This window comes from Chlamydotis macqueenii, chromosome 1 (assembly GCF_036417535.1).
Source record: "Chlamydotis macqueenii isolate bChlMac1 chromosome 1, bChlMac1.mat, whole genome shotgun sequence".
Taxonomy (NCBI): Eukaryota; Metazoa; Chordata; class Aves; order Otidiformes; family Otididae; genus Chlamydotis; species Chlamydotis macqueenii.
In genome coordinates this window covers 3,473,714-3,491,294 of record NC_141556.1, presented here as the reverse complement: position 1 = coordinate 3,491,294, position 17,581 = coordinate 3,473,714, and the positions used below count along the sequence as shown (strand labels likewise).

Genomic DNA, 17,581 nt, shown 5'->3' with positions numbered 1-17,581 from the left:
AATCTCATCCTATCACTAGTTACTTGGGAGAGGAGACCAACACACAGCTCCCTACGACCTCCTTTCAGGTAGTTGTAGAGAGCAATAAAGTCTCAGCCCTAGCAGTACTTATCTTGAGATTAATCAGTTTCACCAGGGAAATATGCTAATGACATGACACCTAATAGAAGTTTTCCATCAAAAGGCAAGAAGAAAACATCCTTTGTCTGGGTTTGGTAGTAGGTACCTCTCCCATTCAGTATATGGAGTGGATGCTCATACAGATTCTGGTGTGGGGCTGAGACAGTCACAACAGGTGAGTCCATGCTGCAGTGATGTTATTTTGGGTCTCCAAAGAGGGAAGGCTCTAGCAATACTGCGTTGTCCCTGCTCTCACAAGCTGAGCGTTTCTGTACTAGTATTAAATACCTTTCCATCAATCAATTTGTAACAATAGGCAGCAAGGACTTATCTCCTGGTGAAATTACAGGGCGAGACAGAGAAGACCCCAAAGCCGCTATATGGACCAGGCTTTGTTATCAAAGCATTGTCTTATGGCTAAGTGATTTGTTCATCTCTAAGGAGATGTCAGCCAAGCCAGACATGATGTCAATGTCTAGACTGTTAAATTAAACAAGGCTCAAACACTGACTTTCAGTTGCCAATGCTCTTTACCTCTTGTAATGTTCCCTGGCAAAGCTTTGACCTGGGACAGCCAGCACTGTCAGTGCCAGTCACGGCCCAGGACTGGTTCAGGTGACAGTACCAGCTGCTCATGATAACCAGTATGGACAAGTACAAGATGTTTTACCTGTATGGATGTTAGCTAAACCATGCCATACTGCTTGGCATTATGGCCAGAGAGTAGGCCATGGCCTTTTTGCATAGTAATACTGATGTAACTAACACGACTTCTTGCCTAGCTCCCCATCCCCAGACTTAGGAGGAGATGCCTCTCTTCCTTCCTTTGGTCTCAAAGCAATCCAGTAACTCCTGCCCATCCATCCTCTTCACTCACTGCTCCAAAATCTTGTTTTGACAGAAAATAACCCAAAACCTCAGGTGGGTCTGCGCAAACTTCCTCGTCAAGGACACCTTTAGCCTCCACATTTTACCTCTGAGTGATGGCATGAGGCATTCCCCTCTCCCTGACCTTCCAGCAATGCTGCAGATTGAGTATTTTCCAACCATAATTAAGAGAAAAGTCTTGCACCTTTCTGTAGCAAGATCTGAATCAGCCTCATTAATGCATTACCAATCTCTACATATTAATTATCAGATGGAATATCCTTTTTCTCTCTGGATGCTGTTTTCTTAATTGCAATTAACAATCACTTCTGACCCACCACATCTTCTCCTCCCTCTGCATTCTTCCCCACTCCCCCCTCCCGAAAAATCAAATGGCAAAAGAATTAAAGAAATCCAACAGAAATTAACCCCCCTCAAGTCTTCCTTTCCAAAGGTCATTGTGTCTTTCAGTAATTGCAACAACATGACAAAGAGGATGAATATTAATAAGGTCTTATTGCTCATGTCCTTGGAGAAAAAAGAAGGGGGATCCTCTGGACATTGAGTAACTGTACTTTCCCTCAAGCTAAAGGGAGTAAGAAGGATCGGAGATGCTTTCATAAATTAAAAAATAATAAGAAACTGATATGACAGCTGCATCCAGGTTGGAGGGTGGTTTTGCAGCACTCTGGTTGCACATTAGAGATATTTTGCTTTGCCCTCCAGCATCACCATAGTGAGACACGTCCTGGGCTGCAATTCTAGCACAAGGGAGAAAGGTGTGTGGTGGTGAGGTTAAGGAGGTCATTGTTTGGCTCTGCAGAAGAACATCCACCCTGTGTCTATTTCACAGCTGTCCCATTCTCAGTTGTCTCATGGGTAAAGTGGGATCAAAAATCCGCTGCCTTGAGATATACTGATATAAGACCTCAGTAAGGCATTTTTATTATTATTCCAGGTACAAATTCCCTTGGGATAATAAGATAGCTGGATGGGACACACAACACCCACACTGAGATATGACTGTAGACAGGCTATGCCCCGTGCAGACTGTGATTGCTTGTAGTCCCAGAGGCCTCTCATCTATGCCACAGATTTGTCTTTGCAACACACGATGCTCCAAGGACTTTGCCCACTGGAGTGGCTGAGCCCATACAATGTACAGTGCTCCTCCCTTTCCTCTCCCTGTGCAAACTCTAAGAGTGAGATTTGGTGGTACAAAATGTAGGCAGCTAATTATATAGGATCCTCCTTTTGTTAATGAGGGAGGAGAAAGACCTTCTAAGAGCAATCCAACCACTTGAATCAACAGCTTGGACCACATGCTAAAGTTTTAGATGGTTAAATCCTCTCCTTCTGCCACTGCTCAACCAATTATATCAACTAGTCTTCTGCCTATCATTCTTTCTGCTGGTGCTCAGAGTCTTGTAACCATCATGATGCTTGGGATGACTCCTCCGATGCTGTCTCAACCTGTATCAGCACACAAGCCCTTACCATACTTGCTGGCTGAGGTCCGGGAGACTGTGGAGTTGTTGACTGCATTGTAGGCAGTGACTTGCTTGGAGACTAAAGCTACCACAGAGCCATCTGGCACCTGTAGAGAAAAAAAGGGCTTTGTCAATAAGCTTCTGAGAACCAGATGAGGTACCATGGGCTGCAGAAGTTGAAGCAGCAGAAACTGAACCATAAACCAGTGTCACTGTAGGCAGAACAGTAGGCTTTGGTCCAAAGCTTCAAATGCTTTCTTCAGTGGGTCTATTAACACAAAAGGGACAAAATCTCCTGTTACACCACTAGAAGCCTGCACTTGGGCAATAGCACAACTGAAGACAAAGCAGACTCTGCTCTATTCAGGTCCTGATTCAGATCCCAGTGATGACAATGTGAGTCTTCGCATGAACCACAGTAAAGCTGACAGTAGGCTCTTCTCAAGGAAAGAATGAAGGACAGAAGCATGAGAAAAATAAAAAACATCTGAGCTATTTCAAACATCAAAGATAAGATGTCCCATAAGGATGATAAAACTGATGTGAAATGTTCTATTCCTTCCACCTCAACTGTAGGTGGTATCCAGGTGCCTAGCTCAGATATACATATCTACATTTTCCACCTTGACGGATCCTGTCAAACTCTCCATGCACAGTCTCACCTTTCCACATGACAAATGCATTGCTGGACTGAAGTGACTACTACAACTTCTTTCTCTTTGCTGGGTCAGGGGTCTCAGACAGGGGAAAGCAGATTTGGAGTGGCTGTACTCTAGGATGTCGTGGCATAGTGTTTCAAGAGACAACAGAGCTTTCTGAAACGAGCCATCTTTCCACTTCTACAGCTAGTTGATTCATGTGGGTCCTATATCAGAAATGTTAACAAGCCAGTGGCTCAGAGGAGCCATATCAGGAATATCTGTGATAAATAAGACATCAGAAAAAGGAGATGAGTGAAAAAAAAAACCTGCTAACAACGTCTAACTCTTGTCTGTGTAATAATAATAATTAGCACTTGCATAGAGTTTTTCATCTTCAAAGCACTGCAGAGGCTAATTAAATAGCCCCTCAGCAATCATGGAAGGCAATTATTGGCTCTTTGTAGTTTTATCCCCACGCTACAGATGGGGAAACTGAGGCAACAGGAATATCAGTGTCTGTCCCACCATGCTCCGTGTCTGCCCTCAGGACAGCCAGAGTAAATGATGTAGAGCTCAACACCCTGGCAGCTGGGACCTGTTCTGCGTTCAGCTCATCCATACAGCTGGGAGCTTACTGCCCGAAGCAAACAACTGGAAAAAGTACAGAAGAAAAAGAAAATTATACCTGGTTTGTCAGTGAAACAAAATAGAAAACATCCCTGCTCCCCCTGAAAAAAAGTGTTGTAGAGTCAGCCAGCAATGCTTCAATCAATCTAAAGTGAAAAATTTTATTTCCTTTTCAAATTATTGCTTTCTGCCTCTTCAGGTCAGCTCTTAAATGAAAAAAAAAACCTTGTTATGAAACATAGATTGCTAAACTGTGATTGAGGAAATGTCAAAATTGTCAGCATCAAATTAAACTTAATCAGGTGCCTTTTTTTTTTTTTTTTTGTTTTTTTGGCAGGAGGGAAAGGGGTGGGGGGGCAGTTTTTGACCAAAATTCAATTTTTCATGAAATCTAGCACTCATGTAAGATATTTTTGGACATCTTTAGCCCTGTCTGATGGATCTTAAGGTCATGCAGAGATGGATGTCAACAGGATGGAGGTACTCAACACAGGGGCTGTGCCCTCTGCCCAGTTATTGCCCACTCAACCGTTGTTTACCTCTGCATCTTAGAGAACAACAATTTGCGCTTCTTTTCTCTTTCTTAGCTGATGTATCTTTTACCTACCCATCCTTTCACACAGTTACCTGATAGTGTGCCAGCGTGTTGAGTCTCTTCCAGTCATTCTCTATCTTGGTCGTGATGTCTTCATCCTGAAGGATCATCCTTGCCCCGCTTGCTTGCCGCCACTCTGCAAGGAGAACAAGGACATTGAACTCCGCAGAGCCTTTGAGACAGGGGACAGAGCCCTGGCAATCCCTGTGTCCGTAACCCATATGGTCACACATGTGCAGGTTGCATCCACGTAGCAGCATGTCAGTCATTGCTATTATGCTCTGTCAGATGCCTCCAACCATGCACAACATATGAATGCTCAAATGTCCAGAGCCTTCTTTCCAGAGGAAAAGAGAAGGCAGATGAACCATTAAAAGTTCAGGATGATGGTTCAGGAAAGTGTGCAGAAATCACAGTCATATGGCAAAGTTCAGAGTCAAGTCCTAGTTATCCAGACTGGGGTTTTTTATCTTTTATAAAATGATATTTCTATCACAAAAAAACTTTTGCATAGGAAACACCCACCTCCTTAAAGAATGACACCATACAAGGATCAGAACACAGAGCAGTTTCCTACAGAGAGGTCCAAGGCTAGGGCAAAGCAGCACACAGTGGTGATCTCTACACAGATAAGTCAATGACCAGAGAGCTGTTGATTCATTGGCAGAGCTGAACAGAGCAAGGCACAGTGCTTTAGCATCCTCATTGTTCATGGTGCTTAACTCTTAACTTACTCCCTGGCTCTGTCCTTGCTCCAACGTGGCTATTTCCAAGACCAGGCTGTGCTTGCGTATGTTAGCCATCACCATGGGGCACGGGTAATGAATGTGTCAGAGATAGAACTTCATGCCTGGCAGCATAGAAACAGCCTTTATCAATACCTGAGGTGTGTCTAACTGCCAAGACCTAGCCATGGAGAGGGCTCCCCTGGGCAAAGCAATGTCTTGTTCAGCACAGCACCAGACCCTGTACTGGGCTCACTTCATCTCCATTAGTGCTTGCTCAAGACTTCTTGACAGTCAACTCCAGAAGTGATGGAGAGCAGGAAGCCCTTAGCTTTGGACACAGTAGAGGCACAATGGAAAGAAGAGCCAGAGACAGTCAACACTCTGCTCTGTGGAGCACTTAATCTCTACCAGCCTTCAGCAGCATGCCTGTGGGCAGAAGGGCTCCAGTTTTTGACCACGTCCAATGCTCCAGCCTCTACCCTGAAACGATGAATGTTTCTCTCCTTCTGCAGGACGGAGCACCCCGTCACTTCCCAGGGTACCACCTTTTGCTCAAATGTTGAAAGATTCTCCATGTGAAGGATTGGCACAGCTTTCCCCACAGGGGACTCACAGACTTGCTTATCAGCAAGAAATACATAAAAATGGCCAAAAGGAGGGAAATGTAGTATCACCTGGTGACACCAGGGAAAGCTGTGGCTTAACCACAGACAACTTGTACCATCCAAAGCTATGTTTTCGATTGTCATGTCTCAGTCAGAGTGGCCCAGCTACATACGGTTTAGCCAGAGCCAAAGCAGAAAGTCTATTCATTTGCAGGAGTTAATTAAAATGAACTCTTGGATATGGAGACATCACCTGCCACCCCTGCTTATTCCTCCTAATATAAAAATGCAAGGACCGTTGCAAATTTCTTTTGGTTTCAGCAGTTTTCTTATCACATAATTAAAATGCATTGGGAAAGTCGCCTTGCCTTTATTATTCATTTAAATTAGCAGGAAGAGGTCAGCTGCTGTGTTTATTGCTGAGTGTTACTTTGGCTGGAGATACTCGGAGACTAAACACGGGTTATGTTGGTTAAGCACTGATCCTGAACTGCCCTTTATTTAGTCCAGCTCCTTAGATTCTCACCGACATTATCCTTGTGATGTCTGAGGGTGATGCACTCTGTTCATTCCCAACTGGACCAGATTCCTGGAAGCTAACTGGTCCCAGAAATTGCTTGGAAGAGCACAAAATGCTGAAGTTTGGGCTGGGCAATGGTGCTCTTACAAAATGCCCCACAGAGTGCCAAAGCCACTTCTACTGTCGCAGATTGTGTCTCTTTCGTGTCTTCCTCATGGTCTCTTGGGGACAGTCTCTTTGACCTCTCTCCTTCAGGGCTCTGTGTGTTCCTACAGTTCTCCTCTCTTCTGACTCATCTTTGAGGAGACACACACTCTCACGTGTTTTGGTGTTTTAGGAGGGATGTGCAGGCTCTCAGTGCTGCGCTTGGCTCTGATATGAAGGGTACGCACAGCTTTTCTCATTCTGTGCTTTATTTTTATTCAAGAGCTGGGCAGGGGTCTTCAGAGAAGCAGAAAATTTTCCTCCACTCCAGGGGAGCTGAGGACACTGTGGGATGTCCCCTCAAGCCCTTCGTGCTCTGGTACAGATACAGAGGATTACCAAACCTTTCCTCTTAGCCCTCCTGCAGAAAGGTGCCACGTGAGGAAGAGGAAGGGTCACACTGCCTCTGCACAAGACCCACTCCTGAGCAAGACAAGGGCAGGTTCAGAGCATCTGGCTTCAGTTCTGTGGCCTGTTCGCCCTAATCAAATACAAACCACATCATCATGCATCTGAGCAATGACAAGAAAAGACCCCCATTTGTGGTCCCCCAACTCTTCCTAGTCTCAGAGGAGCACTGCACGCTCCCTGTCTCCACAAGTGCCAGCTGAGGTGATCACACACCGATCTGTAAGGAAATGCTACGGCTGTGGGCAAGGGAATGGGAAGGGAGGGTGCAAAGGAGGAAAAGGTGACCCTGACATCCGTATTCACAGCACTAAGTGAAAACCATCAGCTTTGTCCTCGCTGGCAGCACCCTGTCCCCTCTCTCATCAGATCTGCGCACTCCTCTGCGAGCCGGCACAAAGGAGAGACATACTCCAATCCAATTTGTTACACTTCCACCTTCCGGAGAGAGGGAGGGAGAGGGGGAAGGAGGTAAAAAATCCCATTATCTTTATCAACCCTTCCAATCAGGAGCAGCGGTAAATGCAAACTCAGGAGACAGCTGCTGTGAAGCCTTTATATTTCATTCAGTAGATAGTGTATCTTTTTATTGCACGCAGGAATTACTACTTCCTTTTTTTTTCTCCATCTTTTTTCTTTTTCTATTTTTTTTTTTAAGACATAACCTTTCTCTTCAACTTGACTGGGAAAAAGGAAACTCCAGGGGCCTTTGACAAAGAGGTGCTTCTTTGAGCTGTAGGAATGCCTGGCTAGGGAATGACTCTATGGAAGGATGGGAGATGGGGAGGTGTCCTCCTGTACCTCAAATCCTACAGAAAATGTTACACCTCCCTAGTGCCTTCACTCTGATCCAGGTCACCCTGAAGATGCCTGTTGAACAAGGGAGAAAAGTGCGGCAGAGAGAAAATTTTTCAGGGGCAATTGAAATACCCAGGTGGGTGGAAGACCTGCCAGCTCACGCCAGGTGCCTTCATCTGAGCTAGTCATCATCAGCTACCCCATCCTTTTACAGGCACTTCTAGGCCACCATGCATGCAATCCATTTCAGTCAACTGTTCATGCCATATACTGTCCTTCCCACCCTTTTCCTAAAGACCCAAAGTCTCCTATGAAGGACTGTGAAACTGCAGCTGACTGTGCACAGTGATTGTGTGTGGAACAAAGCCACGTGGCTTACCCAGACACCAGTAAAACCAGGTGGGTAGGAAACAAAAATGGGTAAATGTCTACTATATGATGACCTCTAGGAAGAGAGGAGAAACTCAGCACTGCTTCTGAGGTGGAGAAAGGACCACTGTGGCTGGGGGAAAAGAAATTCAAATCAGAATACGTAGATGCCTGGTAAATATTTCATCCTGTATACGCAAGCTGTCTGCTTTACTGTATATATACTAGAGTTAGACACAGTCTAAATATCTCCTAAAAGCTGAACCCCTCATCCCAGTACTGCGCCATCAGTGAGGCAGCGAAAGCTTGTCTGACATGGTCCACAACAAGCCTGAGACAGCATCTCTGAATGCAAGGCCGTCAACTTAGCATCTCCCATCCCCTCAGTAGTCCCTTTCAAAAAGCAACCGAAACACAGAGAAAAGTGAATGCCCCAGCATGAAGCCAAATTCCTGTTTGTGATCCTCACATCCTAATGCTTTCCCAAAAATGGGGTAATTTATTTATGATGTGGGCTTTAAAAAATAATAATGATTTAAAAAATAGCCACTGCAGAAAGAAGCCTTTACGTAGAGGGCTGCTATTTGGATTTTGGACTAAAATGTAACCTTGGGGTGTCCAAAATAAGTGCTTTCAGCTGACAACCCCCTCCATGAGTTGTCTGGGTAACTGCAAAACATTATGACATTTGCAACACATACAAGTCACTCTGCCTGCAGCTACCCTGCATTTAACAACTCAGAATAACTCATTAGCTTGTTTGCTTTCTTCCACGTGAGCAATCTGGCCTTGGTATGGACAGAAAGCCCAGAAAATTGTAATGGCAATAGAAAATGGTGTTGCTGTTTAGAAAACCATCCATTTCAAGGCCAGAGTACAGTCATCTGCTCTGACCTACTGTTAGCACGGACTGGTGGAGCTGGTCCAGCCGCCTCTGCAGTTCTGAGCGTTCAGCCTGGGGCAGGTTGATCCCGAGAGCGCTGTGCTGCTTTCTAATGCCCAGCAGTGCTTTCTGCTCTCCCCTTGCTGTCTTCACTGTCACCGAAGGATGCCAGGAAACATCTTTTCCTGCAAAAGGGCTGGGATGGAGCTGTGGCTTGACATCCTCTTGTTCCTGCTCCACCCCTGCCAGCCCTGCTCCTCCCACCTTGTTACCCACTGTGCTAAAGGAGCCTGAAGCTATATTGCTGCTAAAAGACTCTTCTACTAGATGAGGGGGTTTTTTTGTGTTTTGTTTGTTGTTGTGGTTTTTTTTTTTTTCCAACTGCATCATCAATGCTATTGGCCCAACAGCTGCTCATTAAGCAGTGTCCTATCAGTATGGACAAGTCTGTCCTCTGAGGGGTGCATACACTCATAAACACTTTGTGGTACTTGCTGGTCCTCAGTAGGTCAGAATTTCTTAAAACAGCCACAGTCCTGGATGTAAAATTGTCAGGTTCCAGCTGGGACTCCCCCACCACACACACTTCTGTATCTGTCAGTTCCCAGAGCTACAATAAAATCTGCAGACTCCAATTTATCCCTTGTATTTGCCACATGCAGGTAAAATTCCTGCCTCCCAGTATGGATCCATCTCTCCTCACAGCAGAACAAATTACTTTCCCCTCATACGCAGCCTGAGATCCAAACGTCATGGGCTCTGTGGCCACCATCCAGCACCAGACGTGTCAGGAGATGTGGCTGTAAACCCCACTCCTCCAGAATTCTGCACCCTGGTACCCTTCCCTGCCTGCCCTCACGCTCATCCTAGCACTCACCATTCCCCTGCTGATTCACAGCAGCTCCAAAGTCATCTTGGGTCCTTTCCTCATGATGTATGTGATCTGTTCTTTGTCTCTGCTGGTTTTGGCAGCTTGTTTCGTTTTTCTAACTGCCTTTCATGAGCAGGAATCTTGCTGCAATTTCTGTCAGGAATCCCCTCCTCCCCTACACATACACACACGCATAGACACTTAACTTTAATCCCTGACCTCTCATTCCTGCCTCCATTATTGCCATGAACTGTTTCTCAGCATCAGTCCATTCCTTCTCCTTTTTGGTTCCTCTTCTACTTTTCTGGGTTTTATAGACTCTTATCATTTTCCACTCAAGTCCCTTTCACTGAAGGTCACTGAGGGCAAATTCTGGCAGATACAGCCACAATACAGTCCCCAGCTGCCTACCAGACACTCTCAGCAATGACCAGAGTAGATTTTTCTACCTTCTTTCATAGTAGTCTCCAGGTGTAATGTCACGTCTGCCTCTGGACCCTAACTTTAGACTTCTCACTCCTCCCAGCATCCTTGCCCCAGATTTTAGGCAGAAATAGATTTTGGCCTCAGAGGCACCAGGCTGTACAGCTCCCTGTGTGCCCCAGAGCTCGACCGCACAACTGCCTAGAAATGCAAGTGAAGCTGGTGCAGCTCTTCTACCCTCCAAGCAGAGCAAAGCACGAAGGAGCAAACCACTGAGAAAAAAAAAAACAACAAAAACATGAAGACATAAATAGAAGGACTAATCTTTCATCAAGACCTCCAAGTCCTCTGCAGAAAGAAAACCCCAGAGCAGCAGCTTCCAGCCCTGCTGTTGGTGGTGGGGTGCTGACAAGAGAGGGAAGCAGTCAGGGGTGAGAAGGATGCAGCCGACTGAACAGCGGATGCTTCATCCCCTTTCCCGTGTTCACACAATGAGTAATTAATACTGCTTGTGCTGTGACGATCTCAGCAATAAGATACATATAATCCAAACCCTTACTATTCAGAGAAGAGCTAGGAATAAATCTCTGCAGCCTGAACACTGCTAACAACATCCCCCTGGGCATTTGGTACTCTTTTTCCAGTGGTCTTTGGCAGAATAGCAAGAATATCCCCAATCACACATTTTCTGTACCCTTGTCCAAGCTGAATTCTATGGGCAGAAAAGCAGAATGGCTGCTGACCTTTTTAAGTCCTCAAGGCCAAAGGTTTCATAAATCAGGAGCATATGCATCAGTTTAATCACTCTCTTCTGCCCTCTCACCATTGCTGCTGCTCCGCCTTGCGCAAGCACCACAGGTACACCCAGTCTGGAGAGGTGGCACTTGCCCCAACCAACAGTGTCTAGATTGAGTATGGCTGCCTCCCCTTTCCCCTCTCCCCCCTGCTCAGGGGCAACCAGGGCCCCTTGTGCACTCACATACCCAAGTCCATATCAGCAGCTTTGGGTCGGTGGGAGCAGGGCACATTCTTGAAGATAGCATCGAGGATTTTCTCCTTGACCTGCGTGATGGTGTCACAGTTCAGGATCTTCACTGGGATCTCGGAGCTGTTCACGTTGTCAGGGTTCACGCAGCTCAGGACCTGAGAAAGATGCAGTGAGACCTACTGTGCATTTCATGCCAGCATGGGTACCCTGTGGCCATCCCTCTGCAGCCACCTTCTTGCAGGTCCCTGTGTCCTACAAGCCAGAGGGATCTAGGGTGCAATAAGGTGGAAAATGTGTACCAAGAGTATTCCCTTATTTGAGAGGGCACAGAGATCTGTTTTCCCACAGAGGGATTGCATCCATCCTTGCCTGTGCTGCTCTCAACCCCTCACCACTGTCTCTGCCCAGTGAATTAAAGGTAGCTCAGGATTCAGTTCTCAGCTAAGTGCTGTGGGGTCCCAGATGATGCAGCCAGAGGCTTGGGGCTGATGTGACAGTCTTGCTAAACTTGCTAAACTTGTGTTTTATGCCACTTGTTTTTGTGAGGTGAAACTACTATACCTACTACTATACCTACAATACCTACCTACAATTCCTTAGATTTAAGCCTCATATCCTTGGCATCTTCACCGCACTTAATAACAAAAAGCCCATAAATACCAGCTCAGGTTGTGGTGCTTTCAGTAAAAATGACATTCATCAAATGGTACCAGACAATGGTCATTGACACACTATTTTCATATAAACCATTAAAAATACCATCAGGCTTGACCCTGGCTGGAGCTAAACTGATATCCAAAGGGTTCCCCACAGCTTTCCTTGGCCTCTGATCCATCCCCTGCTCCCTAGAGAGCTGGCAAGGTGACCCAATTCTGTAGTGGCCTCCTTGCAGTGCCACCTGACATTGTCAGTCCAGGTAAAAGCGTTCTTCAATCTCTCAGAATTAATTTTGTCCATCTTCTGCACAGCATGGGATTGACCAAGACCCTTCTCAGAAGAATGTTTTTAATTTGACTTGCAGGGCTTCTTAAAAAAAAAGAAACACAAAACAACAACAACTTCTGCTTTCACATACATAACAAGAAAATCGACCCAACTAGAGAAGCCTATCATTTCTCAGAAGGAGAATATAATTTTCTCCAAATACTCTGTCCAAGAGTAAATGCAAAGCATATGGGGTGGTGAGGGAGGGAGGGATGCCTTAAACACATACACACAGTGCTTATCAGCAATCTGCCCACTAACTCTTGGCCATGTCTATGTCGAGCACTCTACTCTTTCCTGGTTATAGGAGTGTGAAGTCCATAAAATTTTATAAACTGAGCACACCTTTGCACTTGGAAGGAGTGATGCTCCTGGCTATACACAGTCATTAAATGTTCCCGTTTCACTTTTACAAGTGCAGACATGTTAGTTTTGGTGCCTTACACAAATCCTACCTTGACTGAAAACTCCCTTCTGTAGTACACAATAGGTACTGGAATCTCCATCGTTTTCCATCTTAACTTACTAAGATGCAGTAGGATCTCAAAGTGGCTTGACACTGAGTGAAATCATATCAGTATAATTATATACTGGCTCACCAGGCTCCCTTTGGTGCTGTTATGCTCAACTAAGAGGGACTTGTGAAGATATTGCTTACAAAGAACTCTGTGATCTTTCTGGATGAAAGGGGAGATGTAAATATGAGATATTGATTAGATCATAATGCTATTATTTATATGTCACTTCCAGGAGTATTGAAGAAGCATCAATTCAGATAATAATAACGGCACAGATTTACAGTTCTGTGGCATCTTTCATCTCAAAGGATCAGAGAACTACACATAAAAAGCACTGTTGAAATGCACCCAGTGTTGAGGTTATTAGTTGCCCCCCTCTCATTACACATCTGTAGGGAAATGAAGCAGTGATGGCAGGCTAGGACAGCTCTTTTGAGAGCTGTCTTATGGGGGTCATACATGGTGCTGGAGAACAAGTTACTCTGTAGGTCTGTCTCAGTGGTCTGAGCTCAGCTAAGGTGGACTGAGCTGACGCCAGTTAGAACAAGCTCTATGGTTTGATCTAGCTGTGATGCAAACACCTGGGGTTCAGTTCAGTTCCCCATAGGACGGCACTTAGTGCTCTTTAAAATAATCTGGTCTACCCTACCAGGCATCTAGATGCTGGTCCAGAAGGGTCAATAGCTCCTGCAAGTGTTGACCAGTGCCCACCATGTCGGTAACCACCATGCAACGCAGACCATCATCTAGCTGGAAGCTGCCAATGGTGATTTACTCTTATAACTTCGTTGTCCCTGACTTTCACAGTGTGTCATCTATGGAAAGTGGCAGAAAAACCCTGCTTGGGTGAGATATGATCATTCATTTCCCAGTTACCATAGTCTTTGCTTTCCTCTTTTCAGGATCATTTGGAAGAAGGAGCAGGGATGCCATTATCTCAAAGGCCTGTGCAGAAACAGGTTTGCTCTTGGTGGTCCCAGGCATAGAAGGCAGCAGCTGGTAGAAGCTGCTGAGTCCTGGATACCGGTGTGTTCATTTCAATGGCAGGCAAGAGGCTCTTTTCAACATTTTCAGTAATTCAGTCATTGTTTATAGAAACCAAGGGCCTTCCCAGAGCACAGTGTCTTTGACATACATGCCCCAGGCTTCACATCAGCTCTCAGTTTGTGTTTTGCAACGGTTCTCTTGTGGAGCACTAAACTTTTCTCGGTACAAATACTTCAGGAATTTTCCAGGGTGCACCTGTGTATTGCACACACTAAATGGCTGTTCTTTGGAGATTGTTGTGGGCCCTACAGAAGTAATTTTTACACCACAGATTGAAAATCTCTGCTCCCCTTCCAACAGACAGAAGCTCCTAATAATAATACGGTGTTTGCAATGGAGCGATAGATTCCTACCACTTCCATGGGAATCTTCCCAAGAGTTTCCTCTGTTCTACCCCCAGCCTTCTGTAGACTGTCCCTGGAAGGAGGTGACCAGCAGAAAAATTCTAAGCATTGCCTTCGTCCGTTTAGCAGAATTCAGATGCTCCAGTCTCACTGGAAGAGTAAGATTTGCCCTGTGCTTCACCCATGGCTGTCCTTGTAACAACCAGTGTAAGACAGAGCACATTGCTCCTGCAATGTCAACACAGTCTTTGATGTCAACTGGTGGGGAAGAGACCCGTGAGATGATCTGTATTGTATTGCTGCATGATTACTCACTCCAAGGGGAGCTTTGGGACACTGATCTGCTGAATGCATTCAGCATTACTGCTCCATCACCCACCCCACCTGCCTTTGAACTCCGTGGGGCAGAGCTAGCCAGGGGCATGAAGAGGAAAGGAGACCTCAGTGTGACTCAGGGAGATGTTTTGCCACTGAGAGGACTGAGAGGACACCAGCACTTGGCACCACTCCTTTTTCATGTGTTGAGGACTGTGTCAGCATAGCATAAGGATGGTGCCAGCTGTGGGGTCAACATGGAAAGGTATGGGGCTGGGAGTCAATGAAGTAGCAGTCTCTGAGCCCTGCTCTCCCACTGATTCTGTGTGACCTTGCAGCATGTCATGTCACTGGATATGTGTTTATTGACCTTTTTCTACATCCTTGGGCTTTTTTTTTTTGTCTGCCAGCCCTTCCAGCCACGAGCTGTCTCTAAGTGTAGACATACATCTAATGCTTAGCACAGCTAAGCCCTGATCTCTGCTACGGATTACTGGCATTTAAATAATAAAGGCACAGCTTGTGATTACTCATATGGGGACTCTGGCTCTGAGTTTTCTGCAGCATTTGAGTGGTCTGCCCTCAGACCAGGACACCACTACAGTCTCTGTCCCACGGACAGACCATCTCTCTCTCTTCTCAATTGGGCTAAGGAAGGTCCAAGGTGGCTACCACACTGAGAAGTTTGGCAGTGAGCAAAGAGGAGAAAGACCCCCAAAGAGGCCAAGTATGGAAGAGCCTTTATATCTTGGTAGTGGCTTCCTCCTCACCACCAAAATTCCCTGAAAAGCTTTAACTAAAGGCAGCTCAAAGTATCTTTATCCATTTGGAATACGTTTTCAGGAGAGACGATCGGATTAGGCCCTCAGCACTGGAGTCGCCGAGGTGTGCAGGGACCATGTAGATCGTGCCACTGGCCAGCTCTCGCCAACCACCTCCAAGCACTAATTAGCCAATATTCTTGGCATCTTCTGACACACATTGAGGTCTTTGCTTTGCTGCGTTATTTGTATCAACTGAAACGCAGCTGACACAGGAGATGGATGGTCTTTCATCTCCCAGTGTCAGCAGAGCAATGGCAGTAGGGAGTGAGGTTTTGCATCTGGACTCTAGTTTACCAAATGGCTAAAAAATCATGGATTCTGGCAAATGCAGATGGCAGTCAGCAGGGATGAGATCTTCCTGTCTCTCATAAATGGAATAATCTAGCTGTGTTTTTAATAACACTGTAGACCAGAGAGGACGAGTATTGACTGCTAGCAAAGACATTTGCACAAGAGGGTGTTTCTCTGAGGTATACGGCTTGGGAGAAGACCTACTGTTTAGTTGCAACACATTTATTCTAGCAAATCACATCTATAACTAGCTTAGTTTCTACTATACTGAAAAATCCCTTGTAAGCACAAAAATTGTTATAGACTGCAAAGACCATAGGACAGTGAGGTTTCTTCCTTGGAGAACTGTAGGACCTGGCAGACATCAAATTTGAGCTATCTGGTTTGGAAAGAAATCAGACTGAAACAATCTAAATTTAGTGAATGAAGTGTGTATTGTAAAATTCCAGACGTCTGAAACTGGTCTGTCTTTTCTCCCTGGATAAGTCAATTTCTTTCTTTCTTCACTCAAACTATATTTAAAACCATGACTTAAAATATTTGGTCATGATTAATGAAGGCTACAGAATAAATGTTTTCCGAAAGAAGCCCCAGCCTTGTCTTCCTGGAATAATGACAACAAACAGCCTGTTTCAATGTGCCACGCTGCTGGAATTGTGATTTAACTCAGTTAAGCACTCATCTAGCACTCACGAAATGTGAAAAACCCAATGAATTTTAGCCACACACACTGTAAACTCACACTGCTGATCAGGTGCATTTGCTAGAGAGCAGGAGACATTGAGGGAATTCCTGTATTACAAATATTGAATCAGTTCTTGCTTTACTTCATTACTATATATTTTTAATAAAAGATGACAGACTGCTTAAGGAAGGTAGAGGAAGGACAAAATTAAACAGAAGTAAAGAGAAACAGAAAGGAAGAACAATCCTATCCACATTCTGCTTCTTGTTAATCTCCTTCACTGCAGCTGATCTCTGTCAATCTGCTGAGATTCCTATCGGGATGTATTTGTCTGCTCTTGAGATGTAAGAGGGAGAGCTGATTAACATCAAACAGCACAAAGCGAATGGAGGAGAGCTTTGTTCAGACTGATGTATAATTACTACCCTTTGCTGGCTGCTTTATATCAAGCCTAAAAGGATCGGAGGGATTTCCTTTGGTGAAAGTGATCACTCTGTGTCTGCATTTTTCTTCCTTTTTCTCACCCTCTCCATGCGAGATCAGGCCTCCAAATTGCTAGACAACCACATGTAATAGAAAAGAAGCACTATGCTGCTGATTTAATAGGAAAGTCACATTCTTAATATGCAAAATAAAATTGTGGTCTTATTTAAGAATAAAGTCTACCCCCTCATCAGACTTGGACTCAGTCAAAGCTCAGCTCTAGACTGTCAGTATTTACTGAAGAAAGGCAGGCATTTCTAGCCTCAGTCCACTTGAGCTAAGATCTAAGACAGGTCAAAGAACTAACATTGACTGGACACAGCTCTCAAAGCTAAGTCAAGTTAAGTGAGATGAACGTCCCTCTATTGAAGGTAGAAATAAAATAACCTGATAAGTTCAGAGGGTCTTCTGGCCATCCTAAAATTTGGGGTTGGGATTTTTCAAGAACAAAGACATGGGACATAAAGAAATTACAAGCATCACTGACGACCTGGAAAGTGTTCTTCATCCTGCAGAGACTTAAGCTCAGTGGATTTAGTGTAGCCAGGAAAGAGTGAAGACCCACAAACACCCTAAGAAGAGATATGTAATGCCCTTTAATTGATACCCTTTAATCAAGTGGGAAAAGGGTGTAATCTCAGATTTGAAGCTAAGGTTGCACATATGCAATGTGTATCTTTCACCATGCAGACAATTACGTTTTGAAGTAAATTACTCAGTGACAGGGATTATTTTTTTTCCCTTGAATTCTTCAAATCAAGTTCAATTTTCTTTGACTTGTGCTTGCTCAAGAGAATGGCTGCATTAGCTTTAGAGAAGAATAGATACTTCCACTGTGTACCTCTAACATATTCCTTGATGCTGAATTCTTCATTGGACAAATAGATTTTTTTTTTTTCTGGTTAGGATTATTCTAGAGAAGATTCTTGTAATATAGCCTCATAAAAAAAATA

The 17,581-nt window shown here is 44.8% G+C and overlaps 1 protein-coding gene across 1 annotated transcript in view; it reads right to left on the bottom strand.

Moving 5' to 3' along the window:
- The window catches only part of PLXNA4 (plexin A4), a 414,876-nt gene that overhangs the window by 16,123 nt on the left and 381,172 nt on the right, over positions 1–17,581 (bottom strand). Inside the window, exons 24-26 of the mRNA XM_086744556.1 lie at positions 11,133–11,292; positions 4,373–4,476; positions 2,485–2,584 (exon numbers count right to left, since the gene is read on the bottom strand). Coding sequence (XP_086600682.1) covers positions 2,485–2,584; positions 4,373–4,476; positions 11,133–11,292 — 364 coding nt within the window. The remainder of the gene's footprint in view (positions 1–2,484; positions 2,585–4,372; positions 4,477–11,132; positions 11,293–17,581) is intronic.